The sequence below is a fragment of the Ranitomeya imitator genome, chromosome 8 (genome assembly GCF_032444005.1).
Source record: "Ranitomeya imitator isolate aRanImi1 chromosome 8, aRanImi1.pri, whole genome shotgun sequence".
NCBI classification, from domain to species: Eukaryota; Metazoa; Chordata; class Amphibia; order Anura; family Dendrobatidae; genus Ranitomeya; species Ranitomeya imitator.
Genome location: NC_091289.1, coordinates 190,084,270 through 190,111,883, shown reverse-complemented (window position 1 = coordinate 190,111,883; position 27,614 = coordinate 190,084,270). Strand labels below are relative to the sequence as shown.

At 44.6% G+C, this 27,614-nt stretch overlaps 1 protein-coding gene across 4 annotated transcripts in view; it reads right to left on the bottom strand.

Moving 5' to 3' along the window:
- Positions 1 to 4,825: 4,825 nt before the first annotated feature.
- Positions 4,826 to 27,614, bottom strand: part of IL23R (interleukin 23 receptor) — a 54,202-nt gene continuing 31,413 nt past the window's right edge. For 2 of the 4 annotated variants that reach the window (XM_069738227.1, XM_069738226.1), the window contains exons 6-16: positions 27,273 to 27,418; positions 20,920 to 21,061; positions 19,163 to 19,245; positions 18,629 to 18,845; positions 16,919 to 17,107; positions 15,103 to 15,204; positions 13,901 to 14,059; positions 12,532 to 12,657; positions 11,353 to 11,452; positions 7,882 to 7,972; positions 4,826 to 5,637 (exon numbers count right to left, since the gene is read on the bottom strand). In XM_069738227.1, the coding sequence (XP_069594328.1) occupies positions 5,053 to 5,637; positions 7,882 to 7,972; positions 11,353 to 11,452; positions 12,532 to 12,657; positions 13,901 to 14,059; positions 15,103 to 15,204; positions 16,919 to 17,107; positions 18,629 to 18,845; positions 19,163 to 19,245; positions 20,920 to 21,061; positions 27,273 to 27,418 (1,940 nt within the window). In that variant the 3' untranslated portion in view covers positions 4,826 to 5,052. Of the gene's footprint in view, positions 5,641 to 7,881; positions 7,973 to 11,352; positions 11,453 to 12,531; positions 12,658 to 13,900; positions 14,060 to 15,102; positions 15,205 to 16,918; positions 17,108 to 18,628; positions 18,846 to 19,162; positions 19,246 to 20,919; positions 21,062 to 27,272; positions 27,419 to 27,614 lie in introns of all 4 variants that reach the window. The other 2 variants (XM_069738225.1, XM_069738224.1) reach the window with 2 other exon arrangements.

Below are 27,614 nucleotides of genomic sequence, written 5' to 3'. Positions count from 1 at the left end.
TTCTGTTTTGTGAAGTGGTTTAAGGGTAGGTGCATACGATCAGTAAATGCTGCGGGTTGGACGTTGTGTACTTGTGCAGCGTCCAACCCGCAGCGTCCAGATGTTACAGCATAGTGGAAGGGATTTCAAGACACCCTATGTCCACTATGCGCCCACTGTGGCAGCGACTCTGTGCTGGACCTGGGGACGGTGAGTAAGGCTCGGCTGGTTTCTCTTCACTGCAGTTGGGGACAGATATTTTCTGATAGAGAACAACCCCTATAAGTGGTCATTTCTGTAGTGAAGACGAGCTCGATCCTGTGCGGACTGTGTGGAGCGCTAGGCCGGCAGAGCTCATGTCGTGGTGTCACTTCTTCACCTTTCTGCTCTACTCCATGGGCAAAAGAGGAAATGCTTCAAGGTGAAGAAGAACAAGAAGGACGTTCTTAAGACATATAAAAAGGTAGTGAAACAAGGGGGATGGGAAGAAGTGACAAAAACAAAGAAAGAAGGTGTAAGTGACGCCCCGGAAAACAACATTCATCATAAAATATGAAAACGCAAAATAAAACTTCTGCTTTTAGCAGCATTTCACATCCTGGTGCAGTTTGTTTTAACTTAGCCCGGTGGTCGGTGCTCATAGAAAGTGAGTAATTCTGCTACATACAGGCAATCTGATCATCGTCTGTATGTAGCTGAGCCGATCGGGTACAGGCGATCTGATCATCGTCTGTATGTAGCTGAGCCGATCGGGTACAGGCGATCTGATCATCGTCTGTATGTAGCTGAGCCGATCGGGTACAGGCGATCTGATCATCGTCTGTATGTAGCTGAGCCGATCGGGTACAGGCGATCTGATCATCGCCTGTATGTAGCTGAGCCGATCGGGTACAGGCGATCTGATCATCGCCTGTATGTAGCTGAGCCGATCGGGTACAGGCGATCTGATCATCGTCTGTATGTAGCTGAGCCGATCGGGTACAGGCGATCTGATCATCGTCTGTATGTAGCTGAGCCGATCGGGTACAGGCGATCTGATCATCGTCTGTAAGTAGCTGAGCCGATCGGGTACAGGCGATCTGATCATCGCCTGTATGTAGCTGAGCCGATCGGGTACAGGCGATCTGATCATCGCCTGTATGTAGCTGAGCCGATCGGGTACAGGCGATCTGATCATCGTCTGTATGTAGCTGAGCCGATCGGGTACAGGCGATCTGATCATCGCCTGTATGTAGCTGAGCCGATCGGGTACAGGCGATCTGATCATCGCCTGTATGTAGCTGAGCCGATCGGGTACAGGCGATCTGATCATCGCCTGTATGTAGCTGAGCCGATCGGGTACAGGCGATCTGATCATCGCCTGTATGTAGCTGAGCCGATCGGGTACAGGCGATCTGATCATCGTCTGTATGTAGCTGAGCCGATCGGGTACAGGCGATCTGATCATCGCCTGTATGTAGCTGAGCCGATCGGGTACAGGCGATCTGATCATCGCCTGTATGTAGCTGAGCCGATCGGGTACAGGCGATCTGATCATCGTCTGTATGTAGCTGAGCCGATCGGGTACAGGCGATCTGATCATCGCCTGTATGTAGCTGAGCCGATCGGGTACAGGCGATCTGATCATCGCCTGTATGTAGCTGAGCCGATCGGGTACAGGCGATCTGATCATCGTCTGTATGTAGCTGAGCCGATCGGGTACAGGCGATCTGATCATCGTCTGTATGTAGCTGAGCCGATCGGGTACAGGCGATCTGATCATCGTCTGTAAGTAGCTGAGCCGATCGGGTACAGGCGATCTGATCATCGCCTGTATGTAGCTGAGCCGATCGGGTACAGGCGATCTGATCATCGCCTGTATGTAGCTGAGCCGATCGGGTACAGGCGATCTGATCATCGTCTGTATGTAGCTGAGCCGATCGGGTACAGGCGATCTGATCATCGCCTGTATGTAGCTGAGCCGATCGGGTACAGGCGATCTGATCATCGCCTGTATGTAGCTGAGCCGATCGGGTACAGGCGATCTGATCATCGCCTGTATGTAGCTGAGCCGATCGGGTACAGGCGATCTGATCATCGCCTGTATGTAGCTGAGCCGATCGGGTACAGGCGATCTGATCATCGTCTGTATGTAGCTGAGCCGATCGGGTACAGGTGATATGTTCATCGCCTGTATGTAGCTGAGCCGATCGGGTACAGGCAATCTGATCATCGTCTGTATGCAGCTGAGCCGATCGGGTTATGGCAGCTTCTAGTCTTCCATAGAGACTATTGAAGCATGGCAAAAGTCCCATTCAAAGTAAAACAATAAATCTATAAATCTATAAATAAAAAGAAAAGCATTAACCTGATCGCTAAATGGCGTAGCGAGAAAAAAGTCAAAACGCCAGAATTACGCTTTTTGGTCACTACGACATTGAATTAAAATACAATAACGGGCAATCAAAAGATCATATCTGCACCAAAATGGTATCATTAAAAACATCATCTCTGCACGCAAAAAATAAGCCCTCACGCGACCCGAGATCACAAAAAATGGAGACGCTACAGGTATCGGAAAATGGCGCAATTTTTTTTTTTAACAAAGTTTGGAATTTATTTTCACCACTTAGATAAGAGAGAACCTAGACATGCTTGGTGTCTATGAACTCGTAATGACCTGGAGAATCATAATGGCAGGTCAGTGTTAGCATTTAGTGTACATAGTAAAAAAGCAAAGCAAAAAACAATTGCAGCATTCCACTTTTTTTTGCAATTTCACCACACTTGGAATTTTTTTCTTGTTTTCCAGTACTCGACATGGTAAAACCAATGGTGTCGTTCAAAAGTACAACTCCTCCCGCAAAAAAACAAGCCCTCACATGGCCATATTGACGGAAAAATAAAAAAAGTTATGGCTCTTGGAAGAAGGGGAGCGAAAAACAAAAATGCAAAAACGAAAACACCTCCAGCCATGAAGGGGTTAAGATACCTGACAGATTTTCTACTATCTAGAAAAAGTAACGAAGTAGAACAAGCAATGTGTAATTAAAATTGAAAATCATTTCCCTCTACAGAAAACCTTTAGGATGTGTGCACAGGAAATACAGAAATGTCAGGACGCATGGGCCGAGGTTCCGTCTTTTGTAACTTCTTTCAACTGCTTTAGGTGAAATGCAAATGAATGACTGAGGATGACAATAAGACACCAGGACTAAGGGCTCATTTCCACTTGCGAGAAAAACGGACGATAAAAAAATCGGATTGCACTCGGACCAATGTAACTCAATACGTGACATTTCATTTGCAATTTTTTTCTCAGCTGAAATCGGGCTGCGTATTACTGCGATTCTCGGACGAGACTCACCATCTTCCAGATGTGCCTTTTCTGGGGTGGCTGGGGGCAGATGTTTTTAGCCAGGGGGGCCAATAACCATGGACCCACTCCAGGCTATTAATATCTGCCCTCAGTCACTGGCTTTACTACTCTGGTGGAGAAAATTGCGCGGGAGCCCACGCCAGTTTTTTTCCGCAATTTAACCCTTTATTTTAACAGCTAGAGTCCACAAATTTTACACACAGACACTTCTTACATTAGTAGTGAGGAATATGTAAAAAAAAAGAAGGGATATGAGATGGTTTACTGTATGTAACCATGTCTCATATCCTGTTGGGTTTGGGGAGGAGAAAGCAAAAGCCGGCAATTGTTTTACCGGCTTTTCTGCTATCTATCTCTGTATTAAATATAAATATATGTATATATATATATATATATATACAGTATGTGTCTCACAGACATATGTGTATGTATGTATATATATATATATATATATATATTTGTGTGTTTTGAAGAATATTTCGTTGCAAAACAATGTGTAAATGTCAGAGAACTGCTGTATGTAAAAGCTCATGTTAAAATCGCATTGCACATGGATTGCATACGGATGTTATACGGATGTTGTGATAAAAAAAATAAAAAATAAAAAAATAAAAAAATCGCATGATACTCGCATGACAGTCACATGACACTCGCATGATTTACCTCCGTTTTTTCGGTCCGTAAATCGGACCGTTTTTTTTTTTCTCAAGTGGAAATGAGCCCTAACATGGCCTGCAAGGATTATCTGGGACTTCCAGGCGGGGTCGCTCTCCGGGACACTGAGGACAGTTCTACTAATTAGCCTCACAGTTCTTCTAATTGCTGGCGGTTTGGTCTGACGGTTTTGCTGTGCACGGATCCGGCGCTGCAGTGACTGCACTCACTGAATGACACGACTGCAGCACGGCCCGCGCTGGATGCTTTCAGCATTTGCATCTCATCGTACGGTAAACCGCTTCCTTCCTGCGCTGCCCAAAAGAAGTCACTAAATTAAGACATTTCTATAAAACCCATGCAGCATTCTGTTCCCATTCCGGAGCGCGGCGACCACAACACATTCGTTTTCACTTGCATATTTACAATTGCTGTCGCCTGCCTTCCTGCACAATGGTCGGATGCTCAGTGACACCTCGGAGGTCCCGTCCCGTCACCCTGAGGGTCTGGAGGATCATTTTCGCTCTGCTTGAAAAACTCATTTTTTAACCTTATTTGATTTTATCCTCAAAATTAATTTTTGGAGAATGTGTTGTGACATTTCCTGCAATTATTCATCTTTATTCGGTTCTAAAAGGGAAATCGACCTGGTAACAAAGTAACATTAGGGGCAATGTCACTACGTATCTTGGAATGTTACCTGGCGATGTATATGGGCCTTTGGGGGGAGTTATGAATTCTGCAGACCCCCTCATCGATGATCATGTTGAATTAATTTTCCCTAAAGGAAGCCGATCTGAGAGAAGTAAACATTTGGAACCGCAGATCACTAATGTTTTCTGTGTTTTCTTTAATTTATTTATCCAATTTTCAACTCTGAAGAAACTTTTATTATGCAAATGTGACCCTTATGGCCAAAGTTCTAGCGCCCTCCAGAGTCCTTCAGTCCCAACTTCCATCACATTCAGCAGCCATAGTTAAAAATCCTTTTAGGATCTCGAGTCCGAGACCAAAGCAAGTGATCCAGTCCGAGGCGAGGTTCGACCTTTACTATCACACGGTTATAATCCACCGGTAAAAATCTGAGGAAAATAGAACTTTGTATCATCGAGTTCCTCAGGGAGATTTGGAGAGCAGATCTCCTGATCACCGGGAACATCTGACATTAATAATTTCTCTATGAACGTCTGGTTCTCCCATAGGCTTTGCAGTGTAGGATTGGACATTGTCTGCAGAGCTTCATCGTACAGATTATTATCCATTGTGATCGTCAGATTCAGCCCCTTGAAAATCTCATCTGCCATGTTCAGTAGGGGCGTCACATTGGTTGGGAGCCCCGGGCTTCCCGATTCCAGGGCACGGCGCTGTCGTTCCAACATGTAAGTGGGACTGCAGTAGGATCCTCGCCGTGGGGAAGTGACGTTCGTAATCTGTGGTCTGTACCCCAACGTGTGCTCAGGAACCTCAAAGTCAGCGGTTGGGATAAGAGGCGCCTCCTCCACGTCATTGACAATGTCGGCTTCTTGGGAAGGATTCGCTGACGGGATCGGGCGACTTGTCAGTACAATCGGCATCTCTTCTATCTCCACAATATCCGGGTCCAAGTTCAGCAGACTATGCAGAGGGATCAAACTCTCTTTGCTTTCCTGCTAAGCGATAAGATCAGCGATTTAGTAGGTAAAATGCAATACGCTATGCAAAAGGTGAATACACGGTATACAACCAAAGTGACACCTGGAAAGAAAGGATATTTACACCATTGTACAGATTTTTTTTTCTGCCCAAAATGCAAACTTAAGAGACTTTCTAACTTTCTAGTCTCCATTAAAATTGTTCTACTGCAGAATATCTATAACGCCTTTATCTATCTGTGCGTTCTACAAAAATGGAACAGATTCATCACAGCTCCTGGTCAGTTCTGATGGCTCCACTAGCTCCTCTCTCCCTTCTCTCAGTGAAAGAGATAGCAGGGAGGGGGAGAAAGTATCTACAGTCTCTGGGAGGGCAAATAAAACAGAGTGCAGAAAAGAAAGAAAGCTCATGTAGAAGAAATAAGTGCAGGGTAGAAGCTATGCTGATATAAAAGCTAGTAAAGACGGCAACATTCTAGATACACAGAGCTTATATCCAGATTATATTACTAGGATAGACACAGACCTCACATCCAGCCTATATTACTGGGAGAGACACACATCTCACGTCCAGCCTATATTACTGGGAGATACACACAGACCTCACTGGATGTGAGCTCACATTTAGCCTATATTACTGGGACAGACACACAGAACTCACATCCAGCCTGTATTACTGGGGGAGACACACAGACCTCACATCCAGCCTATATTACTGGGAGAGACACACCGACCTCACATCCAGCCTATATTACTGGGAGAGACACACCGACCTCACATCCAGCCTATATTACTGGGAGATACACACAGACCTCACATCCAGCCTATATTACTGGGACACACACACAGAGCTCACATTTAGCCTGTATTACTGGGACAGACACACAGACCTCACATCCAGCCTGTATTACTGGGGGAGACACACAGACCTCACATCCAGCCTATATTACAGGGAGAGACACACAAAGCTCACATCCAGCCTGCATTACTGGGAGAGACACGCAGACCTCACATCCAGCCTATATTACTGGGAGAGACACACAAAGCTCACATCCAGCCTGTATTACTGGGAGAGACACAGACCTCACATCCAGCCTATATTACTGGGAGAGACATACAGACCTCACATCCAGCCTATATTACTGGGAGAGACACACAGACCTCACATCCAGCCTATATTACAGGGAGAGACACACAGACCTCACATCCAGCCTATATTACTAGGAGAGACAGACAGACCTCACATCCAGCCTATGTTTCTGAGACGCACACAAATCGCACATCCAGACTATGTTAGGCTGCTTTCACATTTGCGTCTCTGTGCGCAGTGTACGATCTGCATAGATCCGCATGCGTCATGCGTACCTATCTTTAACATGGTGTACACATGTACATGCGTTTGTATGTGTTTGCATGCTTTTGCGTACGCATGCGTTTTTCCACAGTGTGCGGCTGGCAATGCGATTGCAACATGTTGAATTTTTGGAAGCGTCAAAAATCAGTCAAACATGAGCAGGCATGCGCATGTGGATGAGTGTTAAAAAACACATTACTGTCGATGCGCTTGTATACTTCAGACTGCGCATGTCCAGGAATGGTTTTGAGACACGCCCTCCTGGAAATATCGAACGCATGCGCATAAACGCAGGCAAAAAACGCCTACAAACGCTGTGTTTTTTTTTGCCATCATGCGTAAGCTGATGCGCATAAAAAAACGCTACGTTTGCATGCGTTTTTGCATGCGTTTTGCGGTTGTGGATGATACACTGCGGACATAGACGCAAATGTGAAACTAGAGTTACTAGGATAAAACTGAAACTTGGATCAGGTTGCAAACTTCACATCAGGGGCCTGAAAATGGTTGAATGAAATGAAGATTGCAGTCTGAAACAAAATGCAATTTTATTAACTAAAGGTAACCACTAACATATGCAAAAAGTTGTTTTTTTTTTCGTTTTTTTTTAACATCAGAGTGGCCCACCGCCTTTGAAGGGTTATTACCATCTGGTAAAGGACATAGCATATTGGTAGTATATGCCTTTACTTTATGATCGGTGGGGGTTCGACCTTTAGGACCCATATTGCTCCTAAGAACTAGTTAGCCCTGTGTACCCCTCACATGTTACCTGTACAGTAGTGCCCCACCCCTCCCCCGCAGGACATGGAACTGCTGCAGGTGAATGGGGCTGGCTGCAGTTGGCACAAAGGCTGAAAGGTGGGCTCTACAGGACATGGGGGTCTTATACACAGAGCATTCACCTGCAGAGACTTCACAGCTGAGCTCTTCCTCACATCGGGGTATTCCTTATGTAGGCATTCAGGTAACAATAGGACCAAGACTTTTTTTACCCTAAAATAAAGAAAAATGACTCGTTATGTCAAATAGCATCTGATTAAGTTAAGTAAGACAATATTATCATTGTTTAAAAAAATAAAATGTCTGGAGTTCTAGTGATGGAATTACACCTTCAATACAACTCACTGGCACCAATGAATTTCATCAGATCGAGCTGCTCCTTTTCTCTGCCTTCCATGCTTTACACTGCAGCTCTGCTTGTTCATCTTGGCTGCTTCGTATAATCAGAATCACATCTTTGCATACAGCGCTGCGTTCAATAGAACGAGTATCACGTTTTCTTTGCCTTTTTTTGTGTATAAAGACAAGGCATAACATTTTCCAATATACTTCCCGTAATAAATGGTCACTGTAGTTTCAATTAGGCTGGTTTCACATTTGCGTTTTTTTGGGTGCGTTTTTGCGGTAAAAAAACGCGAAAAAACGCATGTAAACGCGTGCAAACGCTGCGTTTCTTTGACGCATGCGTTTTTGCATGTGGTGAAAAAAACGCGGCGTTTTGACGCGTTTACATGCGTTTTTCATGCGTTTGCGTTTTTTAAACGCATGCTGAGAAATGTGTGACAGCTGCCAATCATCAAAATAAAGTAAAAAACCCACTATAAACAGAAATAGTTAGGGTTAGGGTTAGGGTTAGGGGTAGGGTTAGGGGTAGGGATCATAACCCTAACCCTAAAGGGATCCTAACCCTAACCCTACCGCTAACCCTAAGGGATCCTAACCCTAACCCTAACCCTACCTCTAACCCGAAGGGATCCTAACCCTACCCCTAACCCTACCCCTAACCCTACCCCTAACCCTAAAGGCATCCTAACCCTAACCCTACCGCTAACCCTAACCCTAAGGGATCCTAACCCTACCCCTAACCCTACCTCTAACCCTAAGGGATCCTACCCCTAACCCTACCCCTAACCCTAAAGGGATTAGGGTTAGGGGTAGGGTTAGGGTTAGGATCCCTTAGGGTTAGGGTTAGGGGTAGGGTTAGGGGTAGAGTTATGGTTAGGATCCCTTAGGGTTAGGGTTAGGGGTAGGGTTAGGGGTAGGGTTAGGGGTAGGGTTAGGGTTAGGGTTATGGTTAGGATCCCTTAGGGTTAGGGTTAGGGGTAGGGTTATGGTTAGGATCCCTTAGGGTTAGGGGTAGGGTTAGGGGTAGGGTTAGGATCCCTTAGGGTTTAGGGTTAGGGGTAAGGTTAGGGTTAGGGGTAGGGGTAGGGTTAGGGGTAGGGGTAGGGTTAGGGGTAGGGTTAGGATCCCTTTATCACCTTTATGTTGGGGGGTGGCATATCAGTGTGTTTTCTGGGTTTTTAACAGAAAAACGCATGCGTTTTTAACGCAAAAAACCGCATGCACAAAAAAACGCATGCGTCCCCATTGACTCCAATGTATTTTTTGACCCAAAAAAAACGCATGAAAACGCATGCGTTTTTTTTGGTCCAAAAAACGCCTCTCAAAAATACTACAAGTTGCATTTCTGAAAATGAACGCATGCAGTAAAAAAACGCATGCGTTTCAAATCGCGACCAAACGCGTACACACAAAAACGCATGCGTTTTCAATGTTAAATATAGGGAAAAAAACGCATGCGTTTTTTTGAAAAAAAAAAAAAAACCGCTGCAGACAAAAACGCAAGTGTGAAACCACCCTAAACTGCAGTAAAAAAAAATTATATTTCTTATCAGAGAAATATGCTCTAAAAAACTGCTAAAGTGTGTCCTGCTCAAGACAAGATGGATTGCAAGATCCATGAGGGATCAGATTACTGATTATTCATTCACGTCTATGGGAAGGAAGAGGATAGAGCAGAAAGACCGGTAGAGAGAGAAACACACCGGTGCTGCAACTTTATAGTGAGTTTTTATTTCACTCCAGAACTGGATTCACAGCTACGCTACTCAGTACCACTGTATAATATCTTCCTTGCTATTACTTTTTAGCAAGTATATTACTTCAGCAAAATGTTGGATTCACCACTACACTGCTCAGAGTCAGTACTGATGTATAACGTCCTCCTTGCTTCTGGTTTCTAGTAAGTGTATCATCTCATCCCAGTACTAGAATCACAGCTACACTGCTCAGTACTGCTGTGTAATGTCCTCCATGCTGCTGTTGCTGCTTCTGATTTCATGTGCTACATAGAGACAGGAGAGCAGGAATCTCTGATATCTGTGTGTGTGCGTTAGTGTCCAGCCACTAGCTCAGAAACAACTGAAAATTGAGCTTGGGCCTGCAGAGGGGAATATGGTTATTTAATGTTTTTGGCCCTCTACAACTCAGTAAAATGGAGGTCATCTGGCTTACTTTTCTGCTGAATTCAAACAAAGCAAAATGCAAAAAAAAATAAATAAAATCAAATTTAGAAGCATCTGATCTTTAACAAGTACAAGTGAATTAAACATTGGTAAAGTTTCCGGTCGATGACAGCAAGCACAGGTCTTGAAAACCATAAGGAATTGATACAGAAGAGTATATTGGAAAATTGCAGACATTATCATTATACAAAAAAAAAACGTTCAACTGGAATATGTTACTTAAAGTGCAAAATGTTTTATACAAAAGGTCGTGATTACTATTTAAAAAAAATACATGGCCCAAAATAATCTAAAACAAAAGAAAGAAAAAAGTCACCCACTGATTCATATCCGCTTTATATATCCTTAGGGCCCCTGGAGGTCTCCTTGCTTCCTTATCCTGTGGATGTGGTACATGACCGCTGCAGTCAATCAGTGAGTATTTTTTTTTTTTGTACATGCTGGGTTCAGTTAAAAAGAAAAAGTAATGGGCAAAACACCAATACAAATAAAGCTTTAGACTACAGATCTTATTTCCAGCAGCCTGTATCTTGACATTTGTTTTTCTTTTTGCTGACGGCTGGTCAATTTTGCTGTGTTAACCCTTCTCCCACATGCTGTACTTTTTACTGACGTAAGTGTGAAACCTCCATGGCGTCACCCTGCTATACCGCTTATTCTAGGAATTCAATAGTGCATGTAGTCAGGGACCAGATACACTGGCTCCCTCTGCTGGCTGAAAGCTGGTAATGCATGCATGCTTTCCTCCTCGGTTTATATGGCAGTCAGAAAATATTCAGTTGCAAAAGTTTCTGCGTCCTGTCTGTAACACTCCCATTGCCCCATTCTTGGATCGCTGGTGCATAGATTTTGCATATTTGTGGTCCCGTGACGATTGCTGGAACCTAATGTTATATACATTACACACCGCTAAGATTCGGCGACTCGCAGGGCTTTCCAAAATTTTCCGAGAGTTGAGCAACCCCCATATAGTCACCCAAAGCAGATCAATAGCGTTGCTGAATGTATATACAGTGCAATACTCAATGTTCTGCGATGTGAGTGTGGAGCGCACAGGTTATATACCTTTCCTGCATTCCAGATAGCGTCAAAATGATCGTAGCCAAAACCATCACTCCACAAGCCATTCCCACCAGGAGGCCCACATAGCTGGTAAAATCGTTGTCTAAAAACACAGAATTGGTATTAAGTTACTAATGCCATAATCTAAGGTACAGGTACATCATGGTCATGCAACAGTTCAAAGAAGGGGTTAACTAACTCAGATAAACAAAACTGCTAAAGTATATTGGCTCCACCTGTACCAATAATGACTGAAGGAACGCCTACAAGGTGTGCGAGGCCTTAAATGTTCCCTTTACAGTTCTCAGCTTTTACAATTTTTTTCGGCTGTCAGTCACCACTAGGGGGAGCTAAGAATTAATGGTGTTTTACAGCGCAAATGGGAGAAATCTATGAGGGCTCCCTCTAGTGGTGTCTGCGAGCAACGACAACGTTATCAAATGGGGGGTTTGTAGTGAACTCTGAACCCTACAAAGATGTATTTAGAAAAATAATCACTACAACCTTTTGTATCTGCTTAACCGTTTGAGACATAGCTATCTTTTAGTTTTTATCCTTGAATTTTTTTAAAATATTTCAATTTTTTTAAATATTTTTTTTTATTTTTTCAATCAATGAAACTGTATGAAGGCTCTTTTTTTTGGTCCAACCTGTACTTTTAATTGGTATCAGTAGCATTAAATCAATTTTTTTTTATTTTTTTTTATTCCCCTGACCTCAAAAACTGCTTAAATGCTGCGGTCTCGATTGACAGCTGGATCTAAGGGGTTAAAATGCTACGATCAGAGCTTGCACTTAGCCTCACGTGCTTGCTATACAGCGCAAGCATGGAGTGTGCTAGGCTCTGCAGTTAGTGTGCACATCTACTGTGCCTTTATGGCGGATGCCGTAACGGGGTTAAAACGGCCAATTGCCTGCATGTTAACAGCGCTGCAGCCAATCACTGAGCTCAGCAGCTCTCCCCCCCATGTAGATGGCACAGGCTGCTGAGCTCACGCATTGGTTGCTGCGCTGCAGACAAACAGCCCAGGCTAGGGCAGCAGCAGAGACCTAGTTTTGGACCTGGGGATGGTGAGAAACACTTTTATGAAAATGGACAACCCCTTTAAAATCTTAAGATTTTCCATATATTTTTATAAGCACCCGGTCAGCGACATGTCGGTATTGCCCAAATGTTCCTACCTTGATGAAAGTTAGTGCACTGCTCGGGCCCTTTCCCAGCCCTCGTGGACGCAGAAATACACACAGAATATTGGTCCTCTGGGTTAAATTTATCGAACAGTAAATGTCTTGTCGATTCCGGGACTTCTATAAAGAGAAATAAACATGGAAAAACCATTGTGATATCTGGAGAGGGGATCGGTGAATATAAGGATTTTTTTTTATTTTTTACATATTGTGTTTATTATGGTCTGGATGGAACCGGAGACAACCCATAACTTCTCTGCAAATCGAATTTCCAGAGAAAATAAAAAATTGCTCGAACAGACGGATTCGAGTTTGACCTGATCCGCTCATCTCTAAAATTCCACAGTCAAATCTGCAACGTGTGCACATAGCCTTAAAGGGAACCTGTCACCCCGTTTTTTGAGATTGAGATATAAATACTGTTAAATAGGGCCTGCGCTGTGCGTTACTATAGTGTATGTAGTGTACCCTGATTCCCCATGTATGCCGAGAAATACATTACCAAAGTCGGCGTTTTCGCCTGTCAATCAGGCTGGTCTGGTCAGGTGGGAGTGTTCACAGCGTTCTTTTCTTCCCCAGGTTTCCGTTGGTGGCGTAGTGGTGTGCGCATGTCCAAGGTCCGGATTCCCTGTGCCCACGTGAAGACACAGCGCGCGATCTGCGCTGTCATTCCTTTCATCGGTGCGGGCGGCCATCTTCCTGGGGCCGCGCGTGCGCAGATGGAGTGCTCTGCTGCACGGGGCTTCAGGAAAATGGCCGCGGGATGCCGCGCGTGCGCAGAAGAGATCGCGGCGGCCATTTTCCCAAAGCCGAGATGCAAACTCGGCTTTGGGAAAATGGCCGCCGCGATCTCTAATGCGCACGCGCGGCTGCCCGCGGCCATTTTCCTGAAGCCCCGTGCAGCAGAGCACTACATCTGCGCACGCGCGGCCCCAGGAAGATGGCCGCCCGCACCGATGAAAGGAATGACAGCGCAGATCGCGCGCTGTGTCTTCACGTGGGCACAGGGAATCCGGACCTTGGACATGCGCACACCACTACGCCACCAACGGAAACCTGGGGAAGAAAAGAACGCTGTGAACACGCCCACCTGACCAGACCAGCCTGATTGACAGGCGAAAACGCCGACTTTGGTAATGTATTTCTCGGCATACATGGGGAATCAGGGTACACTACATACACCATAGTAACGCACAGCACAGGCCCTATTTAACAGTATTTATATCTCAATCTCAAAAAACGGGGTGACAGGTTCCCTTTAAGCAGCACAGTGCAGATTTCTGAGACTGCAGACACTGCCATCTAGTGCCAAAGTTGCAGAATGCACCTACAATTGTATGAATCTATCAAATGATTTACTTACCATAAATTACATTTGTTTCACTTGTGAACTGCCTTATCTGCAGCGTGTACCCGGTGATGAATCCTCGTCTGTCGCACTGTGCAATCTCAGACCATTCAATAATTCTTGCTTTTAACGAGGGGTTGATTATTTTTACAGAACTGGGACCCGTCTTGGGTTCTGTAGGAGATTATGGTAAATTTATGTTAGTTTTATTACGAATGAAGGTGATACTATCACGGAAACGTAATTGCAATGAATATATAGCAGGATTTATTATGGAAGATTTGTGCTGCAAAGAAAAAAAAGTAACTGTGGCGATGGTTGGTTATTGCGCTCCTGTCTAATTACGCGTCATTCCTCTATAAGTCGCTCCAATAGCTGCAGCCGTGGGACCTTATACTGTGTCTGCTGGAATTAGAATATTTCTGGTGAGATAGGAATATTTGCTTGAATATATCATTTGAAAAACCATAAAGCCGATCTATCATCAGATTTCACAATCCAAACTGCAAATTTCACTACATAGGTGTCTTAAACCTGATGAGGCTGGTATACTTGCAGAGAAAATTCTGCAAACTTCATTACCTAGGCCTTTTAAACCTGAAAAGGTTTATATACTTCCTTAGAAAATTCTGAAAACCTCATTACATAGGTCTCTTAAACCTGATGAGGCTGGTATACTTACTAAGAAAATTCTGCAAACCTCATTACATAGGTCTCTTAAACCTGATGAAGCTGGTATACTTGCGTAGAAAATTCTGCAAACCTCATTAAATAAGGTCTCTTAAACCTGATGAGGCTGGTATACTTGCATAGAAAATTCTATATTAGAATAGATGTACTGTATAATGCTTTTTGAAGGTTTAAACGCAATCTCTGCCCACCCACTCAGACAACGCCTCAGTGTCCCTCCTCTATGCTGCTGAAACTCTGAAAAAAGTTGCAAAAAAGGTTAAAGACAATTTTGAAAAATTTAGCAGAAAAACTTAAATTAAAAAGAAAAAGACGAAAATAGAAAAGGGACTTAAAAAAATGCAAATGATGAATCGGATCCATAGTGTTCTACTAATGTGCAGCATCCAAAAATAATCCTTTAGAATCTAAATAATGCTGCCATGTTATTCCCACATAAAACCGCCATATACCGTATTTGGAGAAGCAGAGGCTACAAAGCACCATAGTGAGGAAAGATCACATCCATCACATTATACTGGACCCACCTAACTCCTGACTGTACCCGTAGACGGTCGTGGCTCTGCGGACTGTAGTGCTGTATACTGCGGATAGGGACACTCCGACACGCTGTCCTGGGGCGACGTTCTCTACAATACAAGGCGAACGTCAATCAATGAGCGGACGATGTGCGGATGAAGAACGAATCAGCGGGAAGAAAAACCCCACAAATCTGTGACTGTATAATGAGCCGTGATCGGGGCGACTTCTTATATTGTAGATACAATGTGGCAACGAGCAAAATGTCCTCCTGACCATGTTACCTCAATTTATGGGATTGTTCCGCCCATGATTTGGATGTTTTGCCCCCAGCAGTTCGCCCCCGGATGTTTGTACCCCTGTGGTTCATGATGTCCGTCATCATGTGCGTGGGCGAAACATCCTATAACCGTTCCACCCTGAGACCAGAGCACATAAGAGCTCCCACATAATACCGCCCTATAATGCTGACAAATTGTATAGACCATTGTGGCGCCCCAGGGTCCTGGTCATCACAGTAGCATTGCTTTTCTCATGGGGAGAGTGATGTTTCATTTGGAAGCGATGAAGGATAACTTTTATCAGGTAACCACCATACACACAACATGTTCACACTCCAGGCCACAAGGGGGAGCTTTTGATGCTATTGACTAGGTGACTCCTAATATATATATATATATATATATATATATATATATATATATATATATATATATATATATATATATATATATATATTGTGGTTTGGAGGGAAAGAGGGATTAGATTCTGTGAGAGGCAGAGGAGAGAGCAGGCCGACCTTGAGGGTCAGAATGTCTGAAGGGGCCGTGTAGTCTAAAGTACTACAGCTCCTGGAAAGAGACATACAGAAAGCCGAACATTGTTCAGTGAGTGTGCAGGAGAGCGAAGCACAGGAGAGTGACACCAGGGGAGACCAGCTACGAGCAGGCTGCCTCCTTCTGAGGCGCAGATAACCGGTAGCCGGACCACTGAGGTTGTAAGGGACTCTACGACTTACATCAGAGACAGGCATGACAGCTGAACTGCAAGTTACCTGTCCGCCACACACACCTGAGACACAGTAACACATAGAGCCCGGGGTGTGCTAGAGTCCCTGTAAAAAGGCTCGAGTTACCCGTCATACAGGTATTGTCCTATCCTATATGGGGGACAGAGAGAAGAACTGTGAGAATCTTATCTGAAACCATAGGCAGTAAGGTACTACAGCACCACCGCGCTAGAGGAAGGCTTCTAACTCCACCTGGTAAAGGGGACTCTGGATTCGCTTCCAAGCCGGCCGGACCCTGCCTGTACCGGTGATCTGGTGCCCTGGACTGTGGCTGCCTGAAGTCTACAGTAAACCAGGTAAAGAGACTGCAACCCTGAGTCCTCGTTCTTCACTGCACCATTCACCATGTTCCAGCTACACACCGGGAGCCTTGGGAATACTCTTCTCCTGTGGGAAGGTATACCATCAGGCGGCCATAACATCAACCCAGAGGACCCCTTACAGCAGCGTCGGTCCCCACTGACCGAATACCACCGTTGGCGTCACGAACATAAACTCTATTCACTAAATCCCTTTAAAGACTTTCCCCTTTTACATGGGCGCCCAGGGCCACGGACCGGGTCGCCACCGTGACATCCCCCTGTGAACCCCAGACCCAGTACCGGGTACCCTACGGCCCTGGCGGGCGACTCACCATAATGGGACAGGTCTGAGAAGATCTGCCGGCATTTGCTCCTTCAGTCCATATTATATTCTGGCCCTGTAGACACCTGAGGACGCTGCAGTAATCTCCTGTGTTGTTCGCTAGAGTTTACCTTGTATTGTAAAGTTTCTTTGTTCCTTTTCAATTTTCTTCCATGATACATTTCTGTGTTCTCCGTCACAAGAATCAGACATCCACTGAAGAACGTACCATCTAATTGGCTCAGCGGAGCTGGCGGGGGGCTGCCATTGTACCAACACAGAAGATGAATTTAAAGATCCCACTGTGACATTTTGTGGTCCTAGAAAACATGAGCACAGGCTGAGAAATACTGGAGGCAGAATCCTATCATGTATCTCTGTATACAGGGAGCTCCCCCTAGTGGTGTCTGCAGACAGGAGCTTATCATGTATCTCTGTATACAGGGAGCTCCCCCTAGTGGTGTCTGCAGACAGGATCTTATCATGTATCTCTGTATACAGGGAGCTCCCCCTAGTGGTGTCTGCAGACAGGAGCTTATCATGTATCTCTGTATACAGGGAGCTCCCCCTAGTGGTGGCTGCAGACAGAATCTTATCATGTATCTCTGTATACAGGGAGCTCCCCCTAGTGGTGACTGCAGACAGGATCTTATCATGTATCTCTGTATACAGGGAGCTCCCCCTAGTGGTGGCTGCAGACAGAATCTTATGTATCTCTGTATACAGGGAGCTCCCCCTAGTGGTGGCTGCAGACAGAATATTATCATATATCTCTGTGTACATGGAGCTCCCCCTAGAGGTGACTGCAGCCAGGATCTTATCATGTATCTCTGTATACAGGGAGCTCCCCCTAGTGGTGGCTGCAGACAGGATCTTATCATGTATCTCTGTATACATGGAGCTCCCCCTAGTGGTGGCTGCAGACAGGATCTTATGTATCTCTGTATACAGGGAGCTCCCCCTAGTGGTGGCTGCAGACAGAATATTATCATGTATCTCTGTATACAGGGAGCTCCCCCTAGTGGTGGCTGCAGACAGGATCTTATCATGTATCTGTATACATGGAGCTCCCCCTAGTGGTGACTGCAGACAGTATGTTATCATGTATCTCTGTATACAGGGAGCTCCCCCTAGTGGTGGCTGCAGACAGAATATTATCATATATCTCTGTATACATGGAGCTCCCCCTAGTGGTGACTGCAGCCAGGATCTTATCATGTATCTCTGTATACAGGGAGCTCCCCCTAGTGGTGGCTGCAGACAGGATCTTATCATGTATCTCCGTATACAGGGAGCTCCCCCTAGTGGTGTCTGCAGACAGGATCTTATCATGTATCTCTGTATATAGGGAGCTCCCCCTAGTGGTGGCTGCAGACAGAATCTTATCATGTATCTCTGTATACAGGGAGCTCCCCCTAGTGGTGGCTGCAGACAGAATCTTATCATGTATCTCTGTATACAGGGAGCTCCCCCTAGTGGTGGCTGCAGACAGGATCTTATCATGTATCTCTGTATACAGGGAGCTCCCCCTAGTGGTGACTGCAGACAGGATCTTATCATGTATCTCTGTATACATGGAGCTCCCTCTAGTGGTGGCTGCAGACAGGATCTTATCATGTATCTCTGTATACAGGGAGCTCCCCCTATTGGCTCAAAAGCACCCCCAATAAATAAATATAAAAATATCAATTATTGCAGGATTTTGGACCCACTAAGATAAAAAGACAAAACTGCATTATATTCTGGGCTCACGGTGCTGCACTCAGTAGTGAACTTCCTAGGATTACTGAACGTTTTTTTTATGATAACTGTGTAGCTTTTTCTGACCATGAGATTCTCACCATTTCTGTCTTCTTCTTGCAGCGGCAGATCAGCTGCTGGAGAAACCCCATATGGATTATGCTCCGCAGTAAACACCATCTGAACTCCTTTTGGTATCAGAGCGTCACACTGAACCATGAATGAGGAGCATCGCTTCAGGCTTGTCGTCCGTGCTCCATTATAATAATATACTTCATAACTGGAGACATTTGTCCGTGGTGGATCATCGGGATCTGCCTGAGATACAAGGCATCACATTAATAATTGGTGTGTGATGTCAATCAGTTAGTTTTTTTTTTTAAAGGGGTTTTACAGGACTTACATATCGAGGACCTATCCATAAAATAGGCCTTCAGTAAACCGATCAGCTGACAGCAGCTCCTGCAGCCGGCGGAAGTACACAGTGTACAGAGCCAGAACAGCACTGCTCCATACACCGTGTAGTGGCCATTCATGTGTACTACATCTCAGATCACATTCACTTCAATAAGAGGAATCTATGAACATTTAGTCATATCCAAGCCACCCCTGGGAGTCATAACTTTATATAATACCGCAATAAGGATGATGACTTCCTGGGTTCCATCAGGGTGCTGCTGACCAAGAAGCCTCCACACATTAGGAATTTCCTCAGGAGCTATAGGAAAACGTAAAATCTTCAAAACATTTTAAAAATGTACAGAATCCCATCATGTATCTCTGTATACAGGGAGCTCCCCCTAGTGGTGACTGCAGACAGGATCTTATCATGTGTCTCTGTATACAGGGAGCTCCCCCTAGTGGTGGCTGCAGACAGGATCTTATCATGTATCTCTGTATACAGGGAGCTCCCCCTAGTGGTGGCTGCAGACAGAATCTTATCATGTATCTCTGTATACAGGGAGCTCCCCCTAGTGGTGGCTGCAGACAGGATCTTATGTATATCTGTATACAGGGAGCTCCTCCTAGTGGTGGCTGCAGACAGAATCTTATCATGTATCTCTGTATACAGGGAGCTTCTCCTAGTGGTGGCTGCAGACAGGATCTTATCATGTATCTCTGTATACAGGGAGCTCCCCCTAGTGGTGGCTGCAGACAGAATCTTATCATGTATCTCTGTATACAGGGAGCTCCCCCTAGTGGTGACTGCAGACAGAATCTTATCATGCATCTCTGTATACAGGGAGCTCCCCCTAGTGGTGGCTGCAGACAGGATCTTATGTGTCTCTGTATACAGGGAGCTCCCCCCAGTGGTGGCTGCAGACAGGATCTTATCATGTATCTCCGTATACAGGGAGCTCCCCCTAGTGGTGGCTGCAGACAGAATCTTATCATGTATCTCTGTATACAGGGAGCTCCCTCTAGTGGTGACTGCAGACAGGATCTTATGTGTCTCTGTATACAGGGAGCTCCCTCTAGTGGTGACTGCAGACAGGATCTTATGTGTCTCTGTATACAGGGAGCTCCCTCTAGTGGTGGCTGCAGACAGGATCTTATCATGTGTCTCTGTATTCAGGGAGCTTTCTCTAGTGGAGACTGCAGACCATTTTTAACTAGAACTTCATAATTTGCAAAAAAATAGCTCTCATCAAATTTATTGCAGTCCTCACAGAGCACCTAAAGTTGTCCCTGTGAAAGAATTTGTTCTGATATTTTGAAATTGGGTCTCCTGTAGATCTTGCTTTATAGCTCTCTTGCAATATTCAAATGTGAACAGCAGATGGCAGCAGTGTTCACAGCTGTGTGATAAATGCTAAAAATATAAGTTCAGATGTAACACTTACAACACATTTATTTTTGGAGCGACTACAGCAACATGACACTTTAAAAAAAAAAAAAGTATGATAAACCTGCAGCTTTCCTCCACAATTCTCCTATAGTCATGGCATCTGAATATACCCTTCTGGTGGAAAGTCAGAAAATGGGAAAGCAGGAAAATATTTGTCTGATTATATAAAATGTGTAATGCTCGTGCATTATAAACAAGTATATATTCTCCTGCTCATTCCTTCTGCTTCTTTCACACATAAGCAGCTGGAGAGCTGTGCAGCGGCCGCTCACCACCTGCTCAGTCTAGATTTGTGTCATAACTAGGACGGTGATTTGATCAAATCTCATATTAAGGTCTATAACTCTTTGTTTATTTTTTTCATTATTTTATTTATTGTATAAGTAGTTTTTCCTTTGTAGAACTCCAAATTCTTATCGAAATTGCATCTCACTGAAACCACCACTAGAGGGAGCTTACTGCTCCATACAATCCGCTGCTCCCCCTAGTGGTGGCTGCGATAAACCAATTTAGGGAGCCCACTAGTGGCAGTGCAGTACATACCTGAAGGTGGTATCATATGGGGGCCGCTCCATTTACTCCAGTAACTCTTTCCAAACTTCTCTCTGCATCGAAGACGTAAAGAATCTGCATTACGGATCTTCTTTAATAAAATAACATTATTTATATTAATTTCTTCCCCGGCCTGTGAAATGGATGCAAGAATTTACATTAAAGCCTAATATTCTACAGATTATATTAGTATTACATGGCACCCATTTAAGTAAAGTTTTCAGAGAAGAAAGTCCTGAGTAAAGATGCCCTATGTGAGTCTGAGTTGTCTTGCTCAGTTAATCAAAAGTTAGTATCATAGATCATAATAATTGCAAGCTGATAATTATCAACCAAAACAGATTCCATTCTAGATTAAAATACCCTCACCGCACACTGTACCTGCATCATGATTCATGATCATGATGCATGATGATGGTCATGGATGATGATCATGATGATGGCACAGAACTAACATCCATCTTCTCTCTTCACACAGGTATTAACTCCCTCTGCTTGCTGTCTCCTGTTTTGCAATCAAATGGTGCAACTTCCTACCTCTGATAGCTGTCCCATCTGCTGCAATAGACTCTAATGGTATTAACTCCCTCTGCTTGCTGTCTCCTGTTTTGCAATCAAATGGTGCAACTTCCTACCTCTGATAGCTGTCCCATCTGCTGCAATAGACTCTAATGGTATTAACTCCCTCTGCTTGCTGTCTCCTGTTTTGCAATCAAATGGTGCAACTTCCTACCTCTGATAGCTGTCCCATCTGCTGCAATAGACTCTAATGGTATTAACTCCCTCCTCTGCTTGCTGTCTGTCATCTGCTGCTTTACCATCTAGAAACATAATTTAATGTGTATGCTAATTCATTGGTATAATTTATCTGTTGCATTGCACTTAAAACTTACTGTCCACTTACTATCCATGACTGGGATCAGTGTAGATCTTATCTGGTGGAAGGTGTGAAAGTAGATTTTACCAGGCTGAGTGTCTTTGATCATCTTTTCAAAGAAAAAAAAAAAAAACCCCTGGTGTGCTAGCCAGCTGCCAAATTATCCTCAACCAGTTCCCACAATCCATCTCTTCTGGGCTATAAATTTAGAACCTTCCTTAGGGGTGCACGCAAGTGGGGGTGCACGCTAGCGTCCCATAAGCAAAGCGTCACAGAAGATAAGCGTCGTGACACCGCAGTTATTCCATGGCAGGTAGTCAGGGCAGGAGTCAGGTAACCCACACTCTGCTCTCCCTTCTATCCATGTGCATTATTCCTATCATCCTATGCTCCCTTGCAATCCACATTCACCGCCCAATCCCCCCTCAATCACGACTCATATACATCAGCTCCTCTCTCCTTCCCTCTCCCATGTACAGCTCCCATGCACTTCTCACCTTCCTGAAAAACCTCAGTCCATCTTACCCAAACAGACTGCATAAAAAAACTTCATACAATCCCAAAAGCTACTTGCTTTTTATCTTCCTACTCCTGCTGATATCAGGAGACATCTCCCCAAACCCCGGTCCACCATCCACCAACCTCAACCCCTACCCTACCTCACATCGAAACCTTACTAATCTTACTAATATTAATTGCACTCCTTCATCCCCTCCTTCTTTTAATTGTGCCCTTTGGAATCCACGGTCTGTATGTAACAAGCTTCCTTTCCTACACAATTACTTTCTGAAAAACTCTCTGAATCTGCTGGCCCTCACGGAAACCTGGATTCAGGATTCTGACACTGTCTCTCCTGCTGCCATTACCCATGGTGGCTTACAATTCTCCCATTCCCCGAGACCAACAAACAGACCTGGTGGTGGAGTTGGCATACTCCTGTCCCCACAATGCACTTTCCAGGTCATCCCCTCAGTTCCATCACTCTCATTCCCTTCTTTTGAGGTCCACACCATCAGGCTCTTTCGCCCCCTCTCCCTCAGAGTAGCGGTCATATACCGGCCCCCAGGCTCACCCACCCGCTTCCTGGACCATTTCTCTGCCTGGCTGCCGCACTTCATGTCCTCAGAACTACCAACCCTTATCCTGGGAGACTTCAACATCCCCATTAACAGCCCCACTTCCACATCTGCATCCCAGCTTCTGTCACTAACCACTTCTCTCGGCCTCTCACAGCTCTCAACCTCTGAGACACACAAGGACGGTAACACCCTGGACCTGGTTTTTGCCCGGCTCTGCTCAATCTCCTACATAGATAACTCACCGCTTCCCCTCTCTGACCACAACATTCTCTCCTTCACACTCACATATCCTCGCTCACCCCAGCACCCTCCTACACACCATTCAGTCAGAAATCTACAAGCCATTAACCCTCTTACACTTTCAGACTCCCTACGCTTATCATTGTCCCCAATCTCTTCCTTTTCCTGTCCTGATCTGGCGGTACATCACTTCAATGACACTCTTAGAAGCACCCTTGACCAAATAGCTCCCCTCACCCTCAGGACCTCCAAACACAGAATAAAACAGCCCTGGCTCACATCGCAAACCCGATTTCTCCAGCGATCCTCTAGGTGTGCTGAACGCTTATGGAGGAAAACACGCACACCAGAAGACTTCATACACTTCAAATTTATGTTAAGGACCTATAACTTTGCCCTTCACTTCGCTAAACAGACCTACTTTACCAGTCTGATCTCCTCACTATCCAACAACCCCAAGAAACTTTTTGACACCTTTCACTCCCTCCTCAGGCCAAAAGCACAAGCCCCTATCACAGATATTTGTGCTGGTGACCTGGCCTCCCACTTTATAGAGAAAATAGACAATATCCGTCAGGAAATCCGCTCCCAACAACTAAGTTCAGTGACTCCCATCCCTCCCCTCATTGCCCCTGGCTCACTCTCCACATTCGATCCCATCACAGAAGAAGAAGTCTCCAAGCTCCTCTCCTCTTCTCGTCCGACTACATGCACTACCGACCCCATTCCCTCACATCTCCTCCAGTCTCTCTCTCCAGTTGTCACAAGTCACCTAACTACAATCTTTAATCTCTCCCTCTCCTCTGGCATTTTCCCCTCCTCCTTCAAACACTCTATCATTACTCCATTACTAAAGAAACCCACCCTCGACCCATCCTGCACAAACAACTACAGACCGGTCTCCAATCTCCCCTTCATCTCTAAACTCTTGGAGCGCCTGATATACTCCCGCCTTACCCGTTACCTCTCCACTCACTCCCTCCTAGACCCTTCACAGTCCGGTTTCCGCCCCCTACATTCGACAGAAACTGCACTCATCAAAGTGACCAATGACCTTCTGACAGCAAAACGTAATGGTGACCACTCTCTGCTCATTCTTCTCGACCTTTCTGCAGCTTTTGACACTGTTGACCACCCTCTCCTGCTCTCTAGGCTCCAGTCACTAGGCATTAAGGACACTGCTCTCTCCTGGTTCTCCTCCTATCTTTCCGACCGCTCCTTCAGTGTTCTGTTCTCTGGCTCCACTTCATCTCCTCTTCCTCTCACTGTTGGGGTACCTCAGGGCTCAGTCCTTGGCCCCCTTCTGTTCTCTCTCTACACGGCCCCAATTGGACAGACCATCAGCAGATTTGGCTTTCAGTACCATCTTTATGCCGACGACACACAACTATATACGTCATCCCCTGACCTTACCCCCGCTGTACTACAGAATGCCACTGACTGTCTGTCCGCAGTCTCCAACATCATGTCCGCTCTCTATCTGAAACTCAACCTCTCCAAAACTGAACTTCTTCTGCTCCCACCATTTACTAACCTCCCTAAATCTGACATTTCCCTCTCCGTGGGTGGCACCATAATAACACCCCGGCAGCAGGCGCGCTGTCTGGGTGTTATGTTTGACTCCGATCTCTCCTTCACCTCCCATATACAATCTCTTGCCCGCTCGTGCCGCTTACACCTAAAGAACATCTCTAGAATCCGCCCTTTTCTCACCATGGAGACAGCTAAAACCCTCACGGTCGCCCTGATCCACTCCCGCCTGGACTACTGTAACGCTCTATTAATTGGCCTCCCCCTCACTCGACTTTCCCCTCTCCAGTCCATCCTTAATGCAGCAGCCAGGGTCGTCCATCTGGCTAATCGTTACTCGGACGCGTCCGCTCTTCGCCAGTCGTTACACTGGCTGCCCATTCATTACAGGATACAATTCAAAGTACTTGTTCTCACCCACAAAGCTCTCCACAGTGCGGCACCCCCTTACATCTCCTCCCTCATTTCTGTCTATCAGCCTAACAGACCACTGCGCTCTGCAAATGACTTTCGGCTAACCTCTGCACTAATCCGTACCTCCCACTCCCGACTCCAAGACTTCTCCCGTGCTGCGCCAATCCTCTGGAATGCTCTACCCCAAGATATTAGGACCATCCATAATTTGCATAGTTTTAGGCGCTCGCTCAAAACACATTTGTTCAGAGCGGCCTATCACGTTCACTAATCAAAGTTATGTTATGTTTGTGTGTAGCCCATTCACTATCCCCATCTATTCCCCAACCCCTGAAGATGGCTGGACCATGATTGTAAATACATCATTGTAAATACACACCTGTACTTTGTATCTCCCCCACCTCATTGTAGATTGTAAGCTCTCACGAGCAGGGTCGTCTTATTTTGCTTTAATTATTGTATTGTTAACGTTGTTACTTATGACTTTTGTGTTTGAAACTGTTAAACTGTAAAGCGCTGCGGAATATGTTGGCGCTATATAAATAAAGATTATTATTATGATTCATGTTCAGCAGCACTTTTCTTAATATTTTTGATGAATGAATGTAAAAAAGACAAATTACATATTTTACCACTAGGTGGCGACATACTGTATGTCTATGGCTCTCATCGATGTAAACGGGAGATTACACAACTCTGCCCTCTTGTGGTGAGAACTTAGAGCACATGGTTAGTGCCAAAGCGCCATCTACATAGTATGATTGATAGAAGTCCATGTTTTTGCAAAAAAAGTTTGATTTCAACTAAAGATTGGGATATTATAAAAAAATGTCAAATATAAAAAAATATATATAATTAACCCAAAAGCCTGATTTAAACAATAGGTCGTTTTCTGACGACACACTCCCTTTAAGAACACATGGTGTTTTGTCATTTGACCAACTGTGTTGCTTTAGAGGTGCAAAGATTGAAGTTGCTCCCAGAAACTGTTGCTTGCAAGATCCTTAATAGGTCAGCGGTGTAATATAAGGCAGTGCAGAAGTACATAGACAATTATAACGGGTAGAACTTTTTCTATTATACATTTCCATTTATACATTTCCATTTTTTTTTTTATTTAATTCTAGATTTAGCTGAACAAGCTGCACGGTGTGAACATGGCTTACATTATATAATGGAGACATTTCCTGTTATTACAGCTGAGGAGGATTTTCTGTAGGAAAACATCAGCTTATAACAGGTGAAGTGAAAAAACGGTTACGGGGGGCGGTTTGTGGCCTTCTGGGGGTTTTCTGGGAACCTCAACCGTAAGTGGGAATTCACAAACCACATCCAGATTCTTTGAAGTGAACAGATTGTGACTGACGCCTGCGCTGACAATGCGGCCCCCCAAAGCCCCCGGATCGGGAGGCGAGCAGGGACTGGTCGGCAGACTGTGCTTGTCAGGGGATGTGGTTTGGGGTCTGCACTTTTTTATGTGGTCTTGTGTGAGTGCGTGCAATTCTTAGGGGGTCTCTTCTAAAGTTTGTATTCATTATAAATAAAGGCCATGTGCATCTCTGACAACAATGGAATAAGAAAAAGTCGCAGTGAATCCAAAGTCACAGTGAATTTGTTTTAGCTCTTTTTATTGTGTAAAAGTCGTAAAACACAAAAAATAGAAAAATTCTGCCTTGTATTCATTAGTGTTAACGTGTCATATAAACCGCATACTAAGTGCCATAAATGTAAAAAAAAAACAACCAAGAAATAAAAATAAAACTAAAATTTTCAATGCATAATATTGTGCCTTTAAAAAATACAACTTGTCCTGAAATAAAAGAAGCCCCCAAACAGCAAATCAAAAAATTATAGCTCTCAGAAGGCAGGATGAAAAAGCTAGAAGAACATTCCAGTGTCATAACAACCAAAGTAGATTGTTTAAGGGGTTAATTTTTCTAAAAGACCAATAGAGTTTCAATTTGATATGAAACTTCTCCTTTAAATGCACAATGTGTGTATGTGTATGTATATGTGTGTGTATATGAATATGTTTGTGTGTATATATATATATATATATATATATATATATATATACACACACACACACACGTATGTACGTATGTATTTGTATGTGTGTGTATGTACAGTATATATATATATATATATATACACTCACATATCCATATGGTCAGGTGCACAATTGATAATAGAGACCCACCTACCGGCGCCCAGTGCGGCTGTTTCGGGGTCTTATATTCCACCTCACAATACCGTTGGTTTTCTGACGTTTGGTTTCTCCATTTTATGTAAATTACGAGGCTTGTGTTGGAGATTTTAATCTTCCTGATCACCGGGGTCGGGGGAACCACTACGGTAGAAAGGAACATTAATAGATCAGAATAAAAAAAAAACATGACAGAAGCAATAATTGTGTGAGGCTCCGCCCCTCCAGGATACAATGTATCAGTTTGTAAGTGCAGTGTTCCTTTAACTCCTTCAGTACTTGGCTCATGTAGATGTTTCACACCAATAATATGGGCATGGGAAGGCGTTGCCGATGTTTT